The 20,983-nt window shown below is 35.0% G+C and overlaps 1 protein-coding gene across 1 annotated transcript in view; it reads left to right on the top strand.

Annotated features, from left to right (window-relative positions):
- Positions 1 to 20,983, top strand: part of LOC149780124 (protein odr-4 homolog) — a 59,884-nt gene that overhangs the window by 21,209 nt on the left and 17,692 nt on the right. Inside the window, exons 7-8 of the mRNA XM_089936894.1 lie at positions 2,094 to 2,261; positions 20,334 to 20,459. Of these exons, the coding sequence (XP_089793020.1) occupies positions 2,094 to 2,261; positions 20,334 to 20,459 (294 nt within the window). The remainder of the gene's footprint in view (positions 1 to 2,093; positions 2,262 to 20,333; positions 20,460 to 20,983) is intronic.

The raw sequence follows: 20,983 nt of genomic DNA, 5'->3' as shown, positions 1-20,983 counted from the left end.
GACAGCAGTCAACAGTCAGTAATGCATGACAGTATTCAACAGTCAGTAATGCATGACATCAGTCAGCAGTCAGTAATGCATGACATCAGTCAACAGTCAGTAATGCATGACAGTAGTCAGTGATGCTTGACAGTAGTCAGTAGTCAGTAATGCAGGACAGCAGTCTATTTATACGTGCCTCAGTTCTAGCATGTATACATGGTTATAACAAAGAACCTAAGTCTACCATATATCAATGTTGATAACATAAAACCAAAGTCTAGCATGAATACATGGTTATAAGATGTGACTAGCACGTATGCATGGTTAAAACATGTCTAGCATGTATACATGGTTATGACATGTCAAGCATGTATACATAGTTGTAGCATAGAACTCCAGTCTAGCTTATATACATGGTTATGACATATGTCTAGCATGTATACAGGGATATAACATGTCTAGCATGTATACATGGCTTTAACATATGTCTAGCATGTATACATGGATATAACATGTCTAGCATGTATGCATGGCTATAACATGGCTAGCATGTATACATGGAAATAACATATGTCTAGCATGTATACATGGATATAAAATGGCTAGGATGTATACATTGATATAACATGTCTAGCATGTATAGATGGATATAACACATGTCTAGCATGTATACATGGTTATAACATATATCTAGTGTGTATACATGGATATAACATGTCTAACATGTATACATGAATATAACTAGCATGTATATATGGTTATACCATGTCTAGCTTGTATACATGGTTATAACATGTCTAGCATGTATACATGGATATAACATGTCTAGCATGTATACATGAATATAAAATATGTCTAGCATGGATATAACATGTCTAGCATGTATATATGGTATAACGTGTAGCATGTTTGCATAGATATAATATGTCTAGGATGTATACATGAATATAACATGTCTAGCATGTATACATGGTTATAACATATGTCTAGATTGTATACATGATTATAGTATGCCTAGCATTTATACATGGATATAAAATGGCTAGCATGTATAGATGTATATAACATGTCTAGCATGTATACATGATTATAGCATGTCTAGCTTGTATCATGGTTATAACATGTCTAGTTTGTACCCATGGATATAACATGTCTAGCATGTATACATGGTTATGACATATGTCTAACATGTATACATGGTTATAACATGTCTAGTATATAACATATGTCTAGCATGTATACATGGTTATAACATATGTCTAGCATGTATACATGGTTATAACATATGTCTAGCATGTATACATGGTTATAACATGTCTAGCATGTATACATGGTTATAACATATGTCTAGCATGTATATATGGCTATAACATATGTCTAGCATGTATATATGGATATAATATATGTCTAGCATGTATACATGGGCATAACATATATCTAGCATGTATACACTAGAAATAAGATATGTCTAGCATGTATACTTGGATATAGCATGTCTAGCATGTATACATGGTTATAACATGTCTAACATGTATACATGGTTATAACATGTCTGGTATATAACATATGTCTAGCTTGTATATATGGATATAATATGTCTAGCATGTATACATGGTCATAACATATCTAGCATGTATACACTAGAGATGACATGTCTAGCATGTATAGATGATATATCATATGTCTAGCATAGACAGATATAACATTTCTAGTATGTATAGAAGGATATAACATGTCTAGCATGTGTACCTGGTTGTAACATGTCTAGCATATATACATTGTTATAACATGTGTAGCATGTATACATTGATATAACATATGTCTAGCATATATACAGTGTCATAACATAGTACATAAGTCGATGCCTCAGAGCAGCCAGATTCATTTATCTGCATAGGGACTGGTGATCTTATTATTAAATATACACCAATTTATTTTCATGTACTGTTTCATATTGGTTTACAATAAAATCGAAACCCCAACAAATATTTTTCTAAATTTTCTAAAGTATCTTTTGTGTCATTAGTCCAGAAATTTCCTGCAGTGTCTTATTGTGGGTTGATGATCACATGATCAGACTTTATTAAATTTCATTTTTTTTTCTCCCCCAGAGTGGATTACAGCCTTATTGTGAACGAATAACACGGGGAATGGTTACCTTAAATGGAGAATTACGAGGAGGAAATGAAAACCTTGACCAGTCTGCTGATAGCAAAAGAGGAAAGGGAAAGGAACCTTCAACACAGCAAACGTTTTCCATGGAGTTATTGTTGCCAGTGGTAGTAGCAAAAATATTTGTATTGAGATAAAATATATTGTGTATTGTGATAAAATACCTTGGATATAACATATGACTAGCATGTATACATGGTTATAACATATGTCTAGCATGTATACATGGTTATAACATATGTCTAGCATGTATACATGGATATCAAATGGCTAGCATGTATACATGGATATAACATATGTCTAGCATGTATACACATATATAACATGTCTAGCATGTATACATGGATATAACATGTCTAGCATGTATACATGGATATAACATATGTCTGGCATGTATACATGGATATAACATGTTTAGCATGTATACATGGACATAACATATGTCTAGTGGGTTGTTGGATTTATGACAGGGAACATATGATACCTGTTGATAAATGACATTTAAGAGACTGAACAAATTTTACTGGTATAAACATGATCCTCTGTAAATGAACGTGTCTAATCCATTCACTTTCCTAGCTAGTCACATTGAAAACACTGTATTGAGTTATCTAAATCTAATTCATTCCCTTTCCCAGCTAACCACATTGAAATGAATCATCTAAATATAATCTACTGTTTCCCAGCTAGTCACATTAAAAACACTTTATTTAATCATCTAAATCTAATCCATTCCATTTCCCAGCTAGACAAATCGAAAACACTGCATTGGAGTCATCTAAATAATATCCATTCCATTTCCTAGCTAGACATATTGAAAACACTTTATTTAATCATCTAAATCTAATCCATTCCATTTCCCAGATAGCAACATTGAAAACATTGTATTGAATGATCTAAATATAATCCACGCCATTTGTATTGAATCATCAGTGTCTAATCCATTCCAGGGCCCCGAGTGGCCGAGTGTCTAAAGCGCTTTCCGTTACGGATCACTGCCATCTCACCTCTGTCTGTGTGGGTTCGAGTCCAGGATTCAGCCAATGTGGGTATGTGAGGAAGCTTGCCAGTAGCTTCTCATGGGTCGGTGGTTCTTCTCGGGGTTTTCCTCGGTTCTTCCTCCACCATTAATACTGGCCACCTTGCATAGCCTATCGTGTGCTGAAAAATGGCGTTAAACCCCACAACAACAACTAATCCATTCCCTTTCCCAGCTAGTCGCGTTGAAAACGCCTTATTGAATTATCTAAATCTAATCCATTCCTTTTCACAGCTAGTCACATTGAAAACACTTTATTGAGTTATCTAAATATAATCCATTCCCTTTCACAGCTAGTCACATTGAAAACACTTTATTGAGTTATCTAAATATAATCCATTCCTTTTCCCATCTAGTCACATTGAAAACACTTTATTGAGTTATCTAAATATAATCCATTCCCTTTCACAGCTAGTCACATTTAAAACACTTTATTGAGTTATCTAAATATAATCCATTCCCTTTCACAGTTAGTCACATTGAAAACACTTTATTGAGTTATCTAAATATAATCAATTCCCTTTCCCAGCTAGTCACATTGAAAACACTTCATTGAGTTATCTAAATCTAATTAAATGACATTGCAGAGATTGTGAATAAATTATTTGAGGATGCAGACCCAAACAAATCAGTTGAATGGGGGTGTTATTTTTCCAATTTATCTTTAAACTCGATTCAAGCATAAAGTTCCTTTATTGCTGAAGACAAATGGTAAAGCGTAGAAACTCAGTTATCTGTTGGATTAAATACATGAATGATCTTAACAATTGCTTTGGGAAGTGACCTCGAAATCACACAAATATTGGCCAGTTTAACGGATTAAATTGGATATCTTGATTGCAGATATGCAGAATTAGATCTGTGACATGTCCAGCGTGACTCACATTTTGACTGACTATAAAATGCCAAGATTGGATATTTGGTTTTCTGCCATAAGAAACAACTATGACTAGCTAGATATTTGTTTTAAATGAAACTCATCCATGGGTATTGACATCATGGTCAAGATTGCAATATGTGTGAAACTCATCCATGGGTATTGACATCATGGTTAAGTTTTTAATATGAGTGAAACTCATACATGGGTATTGGCATCATAGTTAAGTTTGTAATATGTGTGAAATTCATCCATGGGTATTGACATCATGGTCAAGATTGCAATATGTGTGAAACTCATCCATGGGTATTCACATCATGGTCAAGATTGCAATATGTGTGAAACTCATCCATGGGTATTCACATCATGGTCAAGATTGCAATATGTGTGAAACTCATCCATGGGTATTGACATCATGGTCCAGATTGCAATGTGTGTGAAACTCATCCATGGGTATTGACATCATGGTCAAGATTACAATATGTGTGAAACTCATACGTGGGTATTGACATCATGGTTAAGATTGCAATATGTGTGAAACTCATACATGGGTGTTGACATCATGGTTATGTTTGCAATAGGTGTGAAACTCATCCATGGGTATTGACATCATGGTTAAGATTGCAATATGTGTGAAACTCATACATGGGTATTGACATCATGGTTATGTTTGCAATATGTGTGAAACTCATCCATGGGTATTGACATCATGGTTAAGTTTGCAGTAGGTGTGAACTCATACATGGGTATTGACATCGTGGTTATGTTTGCAATATGTGTGAAACATATACATGGGTATTGACATCATGGTTATGTTTGCAATATGTGTAAAACTCATCCATGGGTATTGACATCATGGTTAAGATTGCAATATGTGTGAAACTCATACATGGGTATTGACATCGTGGTTATGTTTGCAATAGGTGTAAACTCATACATGGGTATTGACATCATGGTTATGTTTGCAATAGGTGTAAACTCATACATGGGTATTGACATCATGGTCAAGATTGCAATATGTGTGAAACTCATCCATGGGTATTGACATCATGGTTAAGTTTGCAATAGGTGTAAACTCATACATGGGTATTGACATCATGGTCAAGATTGCAATATGTGTGAAACTCATCCATGGGTATTGACATCATGGTTATGTTTGCAATAGGTGTAAACTCATACATGGGTATTGACATCATGGTTATGTTTGCAATAGGTGTAAACTCATACATGGGTATTGACATCATGGTCAAGATTGCAATATGTGTGAAACTCATCCATGGGTATTGACATCATGGTTAAGTTTGCAATAGGTGTAAACTCATACATGGGTATTGACATCATGGTCAAGATTACAATATGTGTGAAACTCATCCATGGGTATTGACATCATGGTTAAGATTGCAATATGTGTGAAACTCATACATGGGTATTGACATCATGGTTATGTTTGCAATATGTGTGAAACTCATACATGGGTATTGACATCATGGTCAAGATTGCAATATGTGTGAAACTCATACATGGGTATTGACATCATGGTTAAGATTGCAATATGTGTGAAACTCATACATGGGTATTGATATCATGGTTATGTTTGCAATAGGTGTAAACTCATACATCGGTATTGACATCATGGTCAAGATTGCAATATGTGTGAAACTCATCCATGGGTATTGATATCATGGTTATGTTTGCAATATTTGTGAAACTCATACATGGGTATTGACATCATGGTTAAGATTGCAATATGTGTGAAAGTCATACATGGGTATTGACATCATGGTTAAGATTGCAATATGTGTGAAACTCATCCATGGGTAATGACATCATGGTTAAGATTGCAATATGTGTGAAACTCATACATGGGTATTGACATCATGGTTAAGTTTGCAATATGTGTGAAACTCATCCATGGGTATTGGCATCATGGTTAAGATTGCAATATGTGTGAAACTCATCCATGGGTATTGGCATCATGGTTAAGATTGCAATATGTGTGAAACTCATCCATGGGTATTGACATCACGGTTAAGATTGCAATATGTGTGAAACTCATCCATGGGTATTGACATCATGGTTAAGATTGCAATATGTGTGAAACTCATCCATGGGTATTCACATCATGGTTAAGTTTGTAATACGTGTGAAACTCATCCATGGGTAATGACATCATGGTTAAGATTGCAATATGTGTGAAACTCATCCATGGGTATTGACATCATGGTTAAGATTGCAATATGTGTGAAACTCATCCATGGGTATTGACATCATGGTTATGTTTGCAATATGTGTGAAACTCATCCATGGGTATTGGCATCATGGTTAAGATTGCAATATGTGTGAAACTCATCCATGGGTATTGACATCATGGTTAAGATTGCAATATGTGTGAAACTCATCCATGGGTAATGACATCATGGTTAAGCTTGCAATATGTGTGAAACTCATCCATGGGTATTGACATCATGGTTAAGATTGCAATATGTGTGAAACTCATCCATGGGTATTGACATCATGGTTATGTTTGCAATATGTGTGAAACTCATCCATGGGTATTGACATCATGGTTAAGATTGCAATATGTGTGAAACTCATACATGGGTATTGACATCGTGGTTATGTTTGCAATATGTGTGAAACATATACATGGGTATTGACATCATGGTTATGTTTGCAATATGTGTGAAACTCATCCATGGGTATTGACATCTTGGCTAAGATTGCAATATGTGTGAAACTCATACATGGGTATTGACATCGTGGTTATGTTTGCAATATGTGTGAAACATATACATGGGTATTGACATCATGGTTATGTTTGCAATATGTGTGAAACTCATCCATGGGTATTGACATCATGGTTAAGATTGCAATATGTGTGAAACTCATACATGGGTATTGACATCGTGGTTATGTTTGCAATAGGTGTAAACTCATACATGGGTATTGACATCATGGTTATGTTTGCAATAGGTGTAAACTCATACATGGGTATTGACATCGTGGTTATGTTTGCAATAGGTGTAAACTCATACATGGGTATTGACATCGTGGTTATGTTTGCAATAGGTGTAAACTCATACATGGGTATTGACATCATGGTTATGTTTGCAATATGTGGGAAACTCATCCATGGGTATTGACATCATGGTTAAGATTGCAATATGTGTGAAACTCATACATGGGTATTGACATCGTGGTTATATTTGCAATATGTGTGAAACATATACATGGGTATTGACATCATGGTTATGTTTGCAATATGTGTGAAACTCATCCATGGGTATTGACATCATGGTTAAGATTGCAATATGCGTGAAACTCATACATGGGTATTGACATCGTGGTTATGTTTGCAATATGTGTGAAACATATACATGGGTATTGACATCATGGTTATGTTTGCAATATGTGTGAAACTCATCCATGGGTATTGACATCATGGTTAAGATTGCAATATGTGTGAAACTCATACATGGGTATTGACATCGTGGTTATGTTTGCAATAGGTGTAAACTCATACATGGGTATTGACATCATGGTTATGTTTGCAATAGGTGTAAACTCATACATGGGTATTGACATCGTGGTTATGTTTGCAATAGGTGTAAACTCATACATGGGTATTGACATCGTGGTTATGTTTGCAATAGGTGTAAACTCATACATGGGTATTGACATCATGGTTATGTTTGCAATATGTGGGAAACTCATCCATGGGTAATGACATCATGGTTAAGATTGCAATATGTGTGAAACTCATCCATGGGTATTGACATCATGGTCAAGATTGCAATATGTGTGAAACTCATACATGGGTATTGACATCATTGTTAAGCTTGCAATATGTGTGAAACTCATCCATGGGTATTGACATCATGGTTAAGATTGCAATATGTGTGAAACTCATCCATGGGTATTGACATCATGGTTAAGATTGCAATATGTGTGAAACTCATCCATGGGTATTCACATCATGGTTAAGTTTGTAATACGTGTGAAACTCATCCATGGGTAATGACATCATGGTTAAGATTGCAATATGTGTGAAACTCATCCATGGGTATTGACATCATGGTTAAGATTGCAATATGTGTGAAACTCATCCATGGGTATTGACATCATGGTTATGTTTGCAATATGTGTGAAACTCATCCATGGGTATTGGCATCATGGTTAAGATTGCAATATGTGTGAAACTCATCCATGGGTATTGACATCATGGTTAAGATTGCAATATGTGTGAAACTCATCCATGGGTAATGACATCATGGTTAAGCTTGCAATATGTGTGAAACTCATCCATGGGTATTGACATCATGGTTAAGATTGCAATATGTGTGAAACTCATCCATTGGTATTGACATCATGGTTATGTTTGCAATATGTGTGAAACTCATCCATGGGTATTGACATCATGGTTAAGATTGCAATATGTGTGAAACTCATACATGGGTATTGACATCGTGGGTATGTTTGCAATATGTGTGAAACATATACATGGGTATTGACATCATGGTTATGTTTGCTATATGTGTGAAACTCATCCATGGGTATTGACATCTTGGTTAAGATTGCAATATGTGTGAAACTCATACATGGGTATTGACATCGTGGTTATGTTTGCAATATGTGTGAAACATATACATGGGTATTGACATCATGGTTATGTTTGCAATATGTGTGAAACTCATCCATGGGTATTGACATCATGGTTAAGATTGCAATATGTGTGAAACTCATACATGGGTATTGACATCGTGGTTATGTTTGCAATAGGTGTAAACTCATACATGGGTATTGACATCGTGGTTATGTTTGCAATAGGTGTAAACTCATACATGGGTATTGACATCGTGGTTATGTTTGCTATAGGTGTAAACTCATACATGGGTATTGACATCATGGTTATGTTTGCAATATGTGGGAAACTCATCCATGGGTAATGACATCATGGTTAAGATTGCAATATGTGTGAAACTCATCCATGGGTATTGACATCATGGTCAAGATTGCAATATGTGTGAAACTCATACATGGGTATTGACATCATTGTTAAGCTTGCAATATGTGTGAAACATATGCATGGGTATTGACATCATTGTTATGTTTGCAATATGTGTGAAATTCATACATGGGTATTAACATGGTTAAGCTTGCAATATGTGTGAACTCATACATGGGTATTGACATCATGGTTATGTTTGCAATATGTGTGAACTCATACATGGGTATTGACATCATGGTTAAGCTTGCAATATGTGTGAACTCATATATGGGTATTGACATCATGGTTACGTTTGCAACATGTGTGAAATTCATACATGGGTATTGACATCATGGTTATGTTTGCAATATGTGTGAAACTCATACATGGGTATTGACATCATGGTTAAGTTTGCAATAGGTGTGAACTCATACATGGGTATTGACATCATGGTTAAGCTTGCAATATGTGTGAAACTCATCCATGGGTATTGACATCATCATTAAAATTGCAATATGTGTGAAACTCATCCATGGGTATTGACATCATGGTTAAGATTGAAATATGTGTGAAACTCATCCATGGGTATTGACATCATGGTTAAGATTGCAATATGTGTGAAACTCATCCATGGGTATTGATATCATGGTTATGTTTGCAGTATGTGTGAAACTCATACATGGGTATTGACATCATGGTTAAGACTGCAATATGTGTGAAAGTCATACATGGGTATTGACATCATGGTTAAGATTGAAATATGTGTGAAACTCGTCCATGGGTATTGACATCATGGTTAAGATTGCAATATGTGTGAAAGTCATACATGGGTATTGACATCATGGTTAAGATTGCAATATGTGTGAAACTCATCCATGGGTAATGACATCATGGTTAAGATTGCAATATGTGTGAAACTCATACATGGGTATTGGCATCATGGTTAAGATTGCAATATGTGTGAAACTCATCCATGGGTATTGACATCATGGTTAAGTTTGCAATATGTGTGAAACTCATACATGGGTATTGACATCATGGTTAAGTTTGCAATATGTGTGAAACTCATCCATGGGTATTGGCATCATGGTTAAGATTGCAATATGTGTGAAACTCATCCATGGGTATTCACATCATCGTTAAGTTTGTAATATGTGTGAAACTCATCCATGGGTAATGACATCATGGTTAAGATTGCAATATGTGTGAAACTCATCCATGGGTATTGGCATCATGGTTAAGATTGCAATATGTGTGAAACTCATCCATGGGTATTGACATCATGGTTAAGATTGCAATATGTGTGAAACTCATCCATGGGTAATGCCATCATGGTTAAGCTTGCAATATGTGTGAAACTCATCCATGGGTATTGACATCATGGTTAAGATTGCAATATGTGTGAAACTCATCCATGGGTATTGACATCATGGTTAAGTTTGTAATATGTGTGAAACTCATCCATGGGTATTGACATCATGGTTAAGATTGCAATATGTGTGAAACTCATCCATGGGTATTGACATCATGGTTAAGATTGCAATATGTGTGAAACTCATACATGGGTATTGACATCGTGGTTATGTTTGCAATATGTGTGAAACATATACATGGGTATTGACATCATGGTTATGTTTGCAATATGTGTGAAACTCATCCATGGGTATTAACATCATGGTTAAGTTTGCAATATTTGTGAACTCATCCATGGGTAATGACATCATGGTTAAGCTTGCAGTATGTGTGAAACTCATCCATGGGTATTGGCATCATGGTTATGTTTGCAATATGTGTGAAACTCATCCATGGGTATTGACATCATGGTTATGTTTGCAATATGTGTGAAACTCATCCATGGGTATTGACATCATGGTTAAGATTGCAATATGTGTGAAACTCGTACATGGGTATTGACATCGTGGTTATGTTTGCAATATGTGTGAAACATATACATGGGTATTGACATCATGGTTATGTTTGCAATATGTGTGAAACTCATCCATGGGTATTGACATCATGGTTAAGATTGCAATATGTGTGAAACTCATACATGGGTATTGACATCGTGGTTATGTTTGCAGTAGGTGTAAACTCATACATGGGTATTGACATCATGGTTATGTTTGCAATAGGTGTAAACTCATACATGGGTATTGACATCATGGTCAAGATTGCAATATGTGTGAAACTCATCCATGGGTATTGACATCATGGTTAAGTTTGCAATAGGTGTAAACTCATACATGGGTATTGACATCATGGTCAAGATTGCAATATGTGTGAAACTCATCCATGGGTATTGACATCATGGTTATGTTTGCAATAGGTGTAAACTCATACATGGGTATTGACATCATGGTTATGTTTGCAATAGGTGTAAACTCATACATGGGAATTGACATCATGGTCAAGATTGCAATATGTGTGAAACTCATCCATGGGTATTGACATCATGGTTAAGTTTGCAATAGGTGTAAACTCATACATGGGTATTGACATCATGGTCAAGATTGCAATATGTGTGAAACTCATCCATGGGTATTGACATCATGGTTAAGATTGCAATATGTGTGAAACTCATACATGGGTATTGACATCGTGGTTATGTTTGCAATAGGTGTAAACTCATACATGGGTATTGACATCATGGTTATGTTTGCAATAGGTGTAAACTCATACATGGGTATTGACATCGTGGTTATGTTTGCAATAGGTGTAAACTCATACATGGGTATTGACATCGTGGTTATGTTTGCAGTAGGTGTAAACTCATACATGGGTATTGACATCATGGTTATGTTTGCAATATGTGTGAAACTCATCCATGGGTATTGACATCATGGTTAAGATTGCAATATGTGTGAAACTCATACATGGGTATTGACATCATGGTCAAGATTGCAATATGTGTGAAACTCATACATGGGTATTGACATCATGGTTATGTTTGCAATATGTGGGAAACTCATCCATGGGTAATGACATCATGGTTAAGATTGCAATATGTGTGAAACTCATCCATGGGTATTGACATCATGGTCAAGATTGCAATATGTGTGAAACTCATACATGGGTTTTGACATCATTGTTAAGCTTGCAATATGTGTGAAACATATGCACGGGTATTGACATCATTGTTATGTTTGCAATATGTGTGAAATTCATACATGGGTATTAACATGGTTACGCTTGCAATATGTGTGAACTCATACATGGGTATTGACATCATGGTTATGTTTGCAATATGTGTGAACTCATACATGGGTATTGACATCATGGTTAAGCTTGCAATATGTGTGAACTCATATATGGGTATTGACATCATGGTTACGTTTGCAATATGTGTGAAATTCATACATGGGTATTGACATCATGGTTATGTTTGCAATATGTGTGAAACTCATACATGGGTATTGACATCATGGTTAAGTTTGCAATAGGTGTGAACTCATACATGGGTATTGACATCATGGTTAAGCTTGCAATATGTGTGAACTCATATATGGGTATTGACATCATGGTTAAGCTTGCAATATGTGTGAAACTCATCCATTGGTATTGACATCATAATTAAAATTGCAATATGTGTGAAACTCATCCATGGGTATTGACATCATGGTTAAGATTGCAATATGTGTGAAACTGATCCATGGGTATTGATATCATGGTTATGTTTGCAGTATGTGTGAAACTCATACATGGGTATTGACATCATGGTGAAGATTGCAATATGTGTGAAACTCATACATGGGTATTGGCATCATGGTTAAGATTGCAATATGTGTGAAACTCATCCATGGGTATTGACATCATGGTTAAGTTTGCAATATGTGTGAAACTCATACATGGGTATTGACATCATGGTTAAGTTTGCAATATGTGTGAAACTCATCCATGGGTATTGGCATCATGGTTAAGATTGCAATATGTGTGAAACTCATCCATGGGTATTCACATCATGGTTAAGTTTGTAATATGTGTGAAACTCATCCATGGGTAATGACATCATGGTTAAGATTGCAATATGTGTGAAACTCATCCATGGTTATTGGCATCATGGTTAAGATTGCAATATGTGTGAAACTCATCCATGGGTATTGACATCATGGTTAAGATTGCAATATGTGTGAAACTCATCCATGGGTAATGCCATCATGGTTAAGCTTGCAATATGTGTGAAACTCATCCATGGGTATTGACATCATGGTTAAGATTGCAATATGTGTGAAACTCATCCATGGGTATTGACATCATGGTTAAGTTTGTAATATGTGTGAAACTCATCCATGGGTATTGACATCATGGTCAAGATTGCAATATGTGTGAAACTCATCCATGGGTATTGACATCATGGTTAAGATTGCAATATGTGTGTAACTCATCCATGGGTAATGACATCATGGTTATGTTTGCAATATGTGTGAAACTCATCCATGGGTATTAACATCATGGTTAAGTTTGCAATATTTGTGAACTCATCCATGGGTAATGACATCATGGTTAAGCTTGCAGTATGTGTGAAACTCATCCATGGGTATTGGCATCATGGTTATGTTTGCAATATGTGTGAAACTCATCCATGGGTATTGACATCATGGTTATGTTTGCAATATGTGTGAAACTCATCCATGGGTATTGACATCATGGTTAAGATTGCAATATGTGTGAAACTCATACATGGGTATTGACATCATGGTTAAGATTGCAATATGTGTGAAACTCATACATGGGTATTGACATCATGGTTAAGATTGCAATATGTGTGAAACTCATCCATGGGTAATGACATCATGGTTATGTTTGCAATATGTGTGAAACTCATCCATGGGTAATGACATCATGGTTAAGCTTGCAATATGTGTGAAACTCATCCATGGGTATTGGCATCATGGTTATGTTTGCAGTATGTGTGAAACTCATCCATGGGTATTGACATCATGGTTATGTTTGCAATATGTGTGAAACTCATCCATGGGTATTGACATCATGGTTATGTTTGCAATATGTGTGAACTCATCCATGGGTATTGACGTCATGGTTATGTTTGCAATATGTGTGAAACTCATACATGGGTATTGGCATCATGGTTAAGATTGCAATGTGTGTGAAACTCATCCATGGGTAATGACATCATGGTTAAGATTGCAATATGTGTGAAACTCATCCATGGGTAATGACATCATGGTTAAGATTGCAATATTTGTGAACTCATGCATGGGTATTGACATCATGGTTATGTTTGCAATATGTGTGAAACTCATCCATGGGTATTGACATCATGGTTATGTTTGCAATATGTGTGAAACTCATACATGGGTATTAAGATCATGGTTAAGTTTGCAATATTTGTGAACTCATGCATGGGTATTGACATCATGGTTATGTTTGCAATATGTGGGAAACTCATACATGGGTATTGACATCATGGTTATGTTTGCAATATGTGTGAAACTCATCCATGGGTAATGACATCATGGTTAAGATTGCAATATGTGTGAAACTCATCCATGGGTAATGACATCATGGTTATGTTTGCAATATGTGTGAAACTCATCCATGGGTAATGACATCATGGTTAAGCTTGCAATATTTGTGAACTCATGCATGGGTATTGACATCATGGTTATGTTTGCAATAGGTGTGAAACTCATACATGGGTATTGACATCATGGTTAAGATTGTAATATGTGTGAAATGGTTTTGTGACCTCTGTATACAGTAGAATGTAACTTCAGTCATTTTCAGAAAGTTGTAGGAAAGAAGTATAAGAAAAATCCCAGCTGCAACATTTACAAAATTGGCAAACATATTAATGTTTGTGGCTGTCACTGATGCAGGAACTGCCTATCAGTTGTAATTAATTCTATTTCAACACATCGACTTTCAAGATGACAGTTTATTTGGTTTTTATGTTAATTCTTTTGTTAAAGTGTGTATAATTTTCATATTGAATGCTGCATCATTAGGAAAAAAAGCTCATAAGAATTGGTTATTGTGCACAGTACAATACATTACACATGATGTTGATTTCCTGGTAAAATAGACAAATACACAATGTACACAACATTACACATGACATTGATTTCCTGATAAAATAGACAAATACACAATGTACACAACATTACACATGACATTGATTTCCTGATAAAATAGACAAATACACAATGTACACAACATTACACATGACATTGATTTCCTGATAAAATAGACAAATACAGTGTACACAATATTACACATGACATTGATTGACTGATAAAATAGACAAATACACAATGTACACAACATTACACATGACGTTGATTTACTGATAAAATAGACAAATACACAATGTACACAACATTACGCATGATGTTGATTTCCTGATAAAATACACATGATGTTGATTTCCTGATAAAATAGACAAATACACAATGTACACAACATTATACATGACATTGATTTACTGATAAAATAGACAAATACACAATTTACACAACTTTACACATGATGTTAATTTCATTGTACACAACATTGCACATGATGTTACTTTCCTGATAAAATAGACAAATACACAATGTACACAACATTGCACATGACATTGATCTACTGATAAAAATAGATAAATACACAATGTACACAACATTGCACATGATGTTGATTTCCTGATAAAAATAGACAAATACACAATGTACACAACATTACACATGACATTGATCTACTGATAAAAATAGATAAATACACAATGTACACAACATTGCACATGATGTTGATTTACTGATAAAAATAGACAAATACATAACAGTTATTTGAACTAGATTATTTACCTCTGAATCACATTGTTAATTAGCATTTAATTTTAAAGGAAAACTGTTTCAAGTTTGTAGGCTGCTGCTTTGTTTCTTAGTTATTGTAGATTGCAAAAAAAATCCCATATGCAAACTGAACCTCTAGTTGCATTATACAAGTTTTCATTACATACACGCAGTACACATTTTGTACATATGCACAGTTGCATTATCAAGGTTTCTGTCATGTACATATACACAGTTGCATTATCAAGGATTCCATCATGTACATATACACAGTTTGCATTATCAAGGATTCCATCATGTACAAATACACAGTTTGCATTATCAAGGTTTCCATCATGTACATACACACAGTTGCAATATCAAGGTTTTCATCATGTACATATAGTTTGTATTATCAAGGTTTTCATCATGCAAATATAAACAGTTGCAATATCAAGGTTTTTGATCATGTACATATACACAGTTTGCATTATCAAGGTTTCCATCATGTACATATACACAGTTTGCATTGTCATGGTTTCCATGATGTACATATACACAGTTTGCATTATCAAGGATTCCATCATGTACATATACATAGTTGCAGTATCAAGGTTTTCATCATGCAAATATAAACAGTTGCAATATCAAGGTTTTTGATCATGTACATATACACAGTTTGCATTATCAAGGATTCCATCATGTACATATAAACAGTTGCAATATCAAGGTTTCCATCATGTACATACACACAGTTGCAATATCAAGGTTTTCATCATGTACATATAGTTTGTATTATCAAGGTTTTTATCATGCAAATATAAACAGTTGCAATATCAAGGTTTTTGATCATGTACATATACACAGTTTGTATTATCAATGATTCCATCATGTACATATACACAGTTTGCATTATGAAGGTTTCCATCATGTACATATACACAGTTTGCATTATCAAGGATTCCATCATGTACATATACACAGATTGTGTTATCAAGGATTCCATCATGTACATATACACAGTTTGCATTATCAAGGATTCCATTATGTACATATACACAGTTTGCATTATCAAGGTTTCCATCATGTACATATACACAGTTTGCATTATCAAGGTTTCCATCATGTACATATACACAGTTTGCATTATCATGGTTTCCATCATGTATATATACACAGTTTGCGTTATCATGGTTACCATCATGTACATATAAACAGTTGCAATATCAAGGTTTCCATCATGTACATATACACAGTTGCAATATCAAGGTTTTCATCATGTACATATAGTTTGTATTATCAAGGTTTTCATCATGCAAATATAAACAGTTGCATTATGAAGGTTTTTCATCATGTACATATACACAGTTTGCATTATCAAGGATTCCATCATGTACATATACACAGTTTGCATTATCATGGTTTCCATCATGTACATATACACAGTTTGCATTATCATGGTTTCCGTCATGTACATATACACAGTTTGCATTATCAAGGATTCCATCATGTACATATACATAGTTTGCATTACCAAGGTTTCCATCATTTACATATACACAGTTTGCATTATCAAGGATTCCATCATGTACATATACACAGTTTGCATTATCATGGTTTCCATCATGTACATATACACAGTTGCAATATCAAGATTTCCATCATGTACATATACACCGCTGCAATATCAAGGTTTTCATCATGTACATATATAGTTTGTATTATCAAGGTTTTCATCATGCAAATATAAACAGTTGCATTATGAAGGTTTCTCATCATGTACATATACACAGTTTGCATTATCAAGGTTTTCATCATGTACATATACACAGTTGTGTTATCAAGGTTTTCATCATGTACATATACACAGTTGCATTATCAAGGTTTTCATCATGTACATATACACAGTTGCGTTATCAAGGTTTTCATCATGTACATATACACAGTTGCGTTATCAAGGTTTTCATCATGTACATATAAACAGTTGCATTATCAAGGTTTTCATCATGTACATATACACAGTTGCGTTATCAAGGTTTTCATCATGTACATGTACACAGTTTCATTATCAAGGTTTGCATCATGTACATATACACAGTTGCGTTATCAAGGTTTTCATCATGTACATATAAACAGTTGCGTTATCAGGTTTTCATCATGTACATATAAACAGTTGCATTATCAAGGTTTTCATCATGTACATATACACAGTTGCGTTATCAAGGTTTTCATCATGTACATGTACACAGTTTCATTATCAAGGTTTTCATCATGTACATATACACAGTTGCGTTATCAAGGTTTTCATCATGTACATATACACAGTTGCGTTATCAAGGTTTTCATCATGTACATATACACAGTTGCGTTATCAAGGTTTTCATCATGTACATGTACACAGTTTCATTATCAAGGTTTTCATCATGTACATATACACAGTTGCGTTATCAAGGTTTTCATCATGTACATATACACAGTTGCGTTATCAAGGTTTTCATCATGTACATATACACAGTTGCGTTATCAAGGTTTTCATCATGTACATATACACAGTTGCATTATCAAGTTTTTTCATCATGTACATATACACAGCAGGAGGAAACAATATCACAATGATCCTTAGGATGTTGTAAATGAATTGACATATATAATCAACAAAGGTAAAACTTGGGAAAACTGCATTTTGGCATCACCTTTAAGACCATTCCTGATGGATAGATTCAGCAGAAACACATACTCTTATTGATTCCATATTTTTAAATAGCTAACAAAAAATGAAAAACATGATTAAAATGATAAGATTTGATAATTATGATTAATATATTAAACTTGATCATTTTTAAGCTATTCCAAATTTCGAAGCTATTCCAAAGGTATGTGATTTAGAGAGATGTTTTGCAAAGATGGAGATTTTCTGCAAGTAAATTGTAGTATTTTTTTTGATAATGAAATACTTTAAGTTTACTGTTTTTCATTTGTATCAGCTTTCATGGATTTTGTGCTTGTTACAGTTTTAAACATGCAAGGAACAGTAACCCCAATATAAAAATGTTACTTCATAACTCCTGGAGATTTTTGACATTTTCACCAGAAATATGAGTAGGAAACACATTTTGGGGGCTGCTTCTGTATATATCCCCAAAAATCTGCAGCCAAATGATTTCTGCTGGGCCTGATGCCTAGTTGTGTTAGAAACATTTTTCTTAGCCTTTTTCGATCACGCATGTGCAGAAAAGTAAATAAAAATATTTTTTTTTAGGTTATTGGACCCATCATTTTCATATCCTGGCTACTTATAACTTGAAATCCCCAATTTATCCTACTTTTTGCAAAGGTTTGCTGAAAAGTCCAAAATCTGATTCAGACAATGGATGAATTGTGTTGGTGTTAAAAAATCGGGTCTCAAAAAATGTTTTTCCCTCTGTATTTTGTAATGCCAGTAGAAAGTCCAGATTATTTGTTATTTTTATAGAGCTACATTTGTCTTCTTTTCTGTAATACCACCCATTTTGGTGTATCTTAAATGACCTTGATGCTTCTGAGCTCTGAAGTAGGGTACAACCTCCTGACACACAAACATGGCGCCAGGGTTTAATGAGTTAAGCATCATTTCTAAGTCCATTTAAACATCCAAGGAACAGTAACCCCTCTGTGGAAATGATAGGCATCCTTGCCCAGTCCATGAATTCAGGTAGCAGCAGATCTTTTTTGTAGAACCTCCAAAAGTGATACCCAATGAAATTAATTCATAGTAGATCTACCTGACAGACGTCATCTGGCTTAATTCATAGCACAGCGAGTCAGTGGTCTAGTTACCGCATCTATCCAATAGACACTATCTGGCTTACTTCATAGAACAGCGACTCGATGGTCTAGTTGCCACATCTAATAGACACTATCTGGCTTAATTCATAGCAAAGTGACTCAATGATCTAGTTACCTCATCTGTCTAGTTACCTCATCTGTCTGATAGATACTATCTGGCTTAATTCATTGCACAGTGACTCAATGGTCTAGTTACCTCATCTGTCTGATAGATACTATCTGGCTTACTTCATAGAACAGTGACTCGATGGTCTAGTTACCACATCTAATAGACACTATCTGGCTTAATTCATAGCACAGTGACTAAGTGGTCTAGTTACCACATCTGTCTGATAGACACTATTTGGCTTAATTCACTGCACAGTGACACATTAAGAAAGTTGTCATATCTGTCTGGTAGATGCTATCTGGCTTCACAATACAGTGAGATGGTGGTTTAGTTATAATATCTATCAATATCTGGTTCAGTTCAAAGTGGAAAGCTTGTTGATCAATCAGTCAAGTTGAACAGATTGCTGGTCAAATACAAATTTCTGTCACTTCATATTATGTGTCAAATGTGAAGGAAAAATCCTGAGCAAATAGAACATTTTTAAAAAAAAATTTCAAGCCTGATTTTATGTTTTGCGATACATCAAAAGATATAGTATATTTTATATCTTAAAATTATTTTCTTTCCAGTGCCATGTAAAGCAAACAACAGATAAGTCAATACCTCAGGATCATGCAGGGAAAGTGATACTGAGAGGAACCCTTAACAGCCATGCCTTTGTTACTACAAAAGCTACCATTGCAGAAGCAGAGAGGGTATGTATGAATCTATTCGCCTGATAAAACTTTGACTGAGCTTTGGATGGCATTCCCAATGGATGGAGTTTTGACTGATCTTTGGATGGCACTCCCAATAGATGGAGTTTTGACTGATCTTTGGCTGGCACTCCCAATAGATGGAGTTTTGACTGATCTTTGGATGGCACTCCCACTGGATGGAGTTTTGACTAATCTTTGGATGGCACTCCCAATGGATGGAGTTTTGACTGATCTTTGGATGGCACTCCCAGTGGATGGAGTTTTGACTGATCTTTGGATGGCACTCCCAATGGATGGAGTTTTGACTGATCTTTGGTCAGCTTTTCCACTGGATAGAGTTTTGACTGATCTTTGGATGGCAAGATGTATCACATTTCCATTGGCAATGGCAGCATTACTAGTATTATTGAAGAAGCTGTTTAGGCGTTTGAAAGTCACATATCACCTTGTGAGTGGCTGGATTGTATTCAGTTGCCACATTGCCTGAATATTATTACTTGGAAGGTTTTGTACCTTGGCAA

The sequence above is a fragment of the Sinohyriopsis cumingii genome, chromosome 16, assembly GCF_028554795.1.
Source record: "Sinohyriopsis cumingii isolate HCF-2022 chromosome 16, ASM2855479v2, whole genome shotgun sequence".
Lineage (NCBI taxonomy): Eukaryota > Metazoa > Mollusca > Bivalvia > Unionida > Unionidae > Sinohyriopsis > Sinohyriopsis cumingii.
Note: the sequence above shows the minus strand (reverse complement) of the source record. Positions and strands in the feature narration are given on the sequence as shown.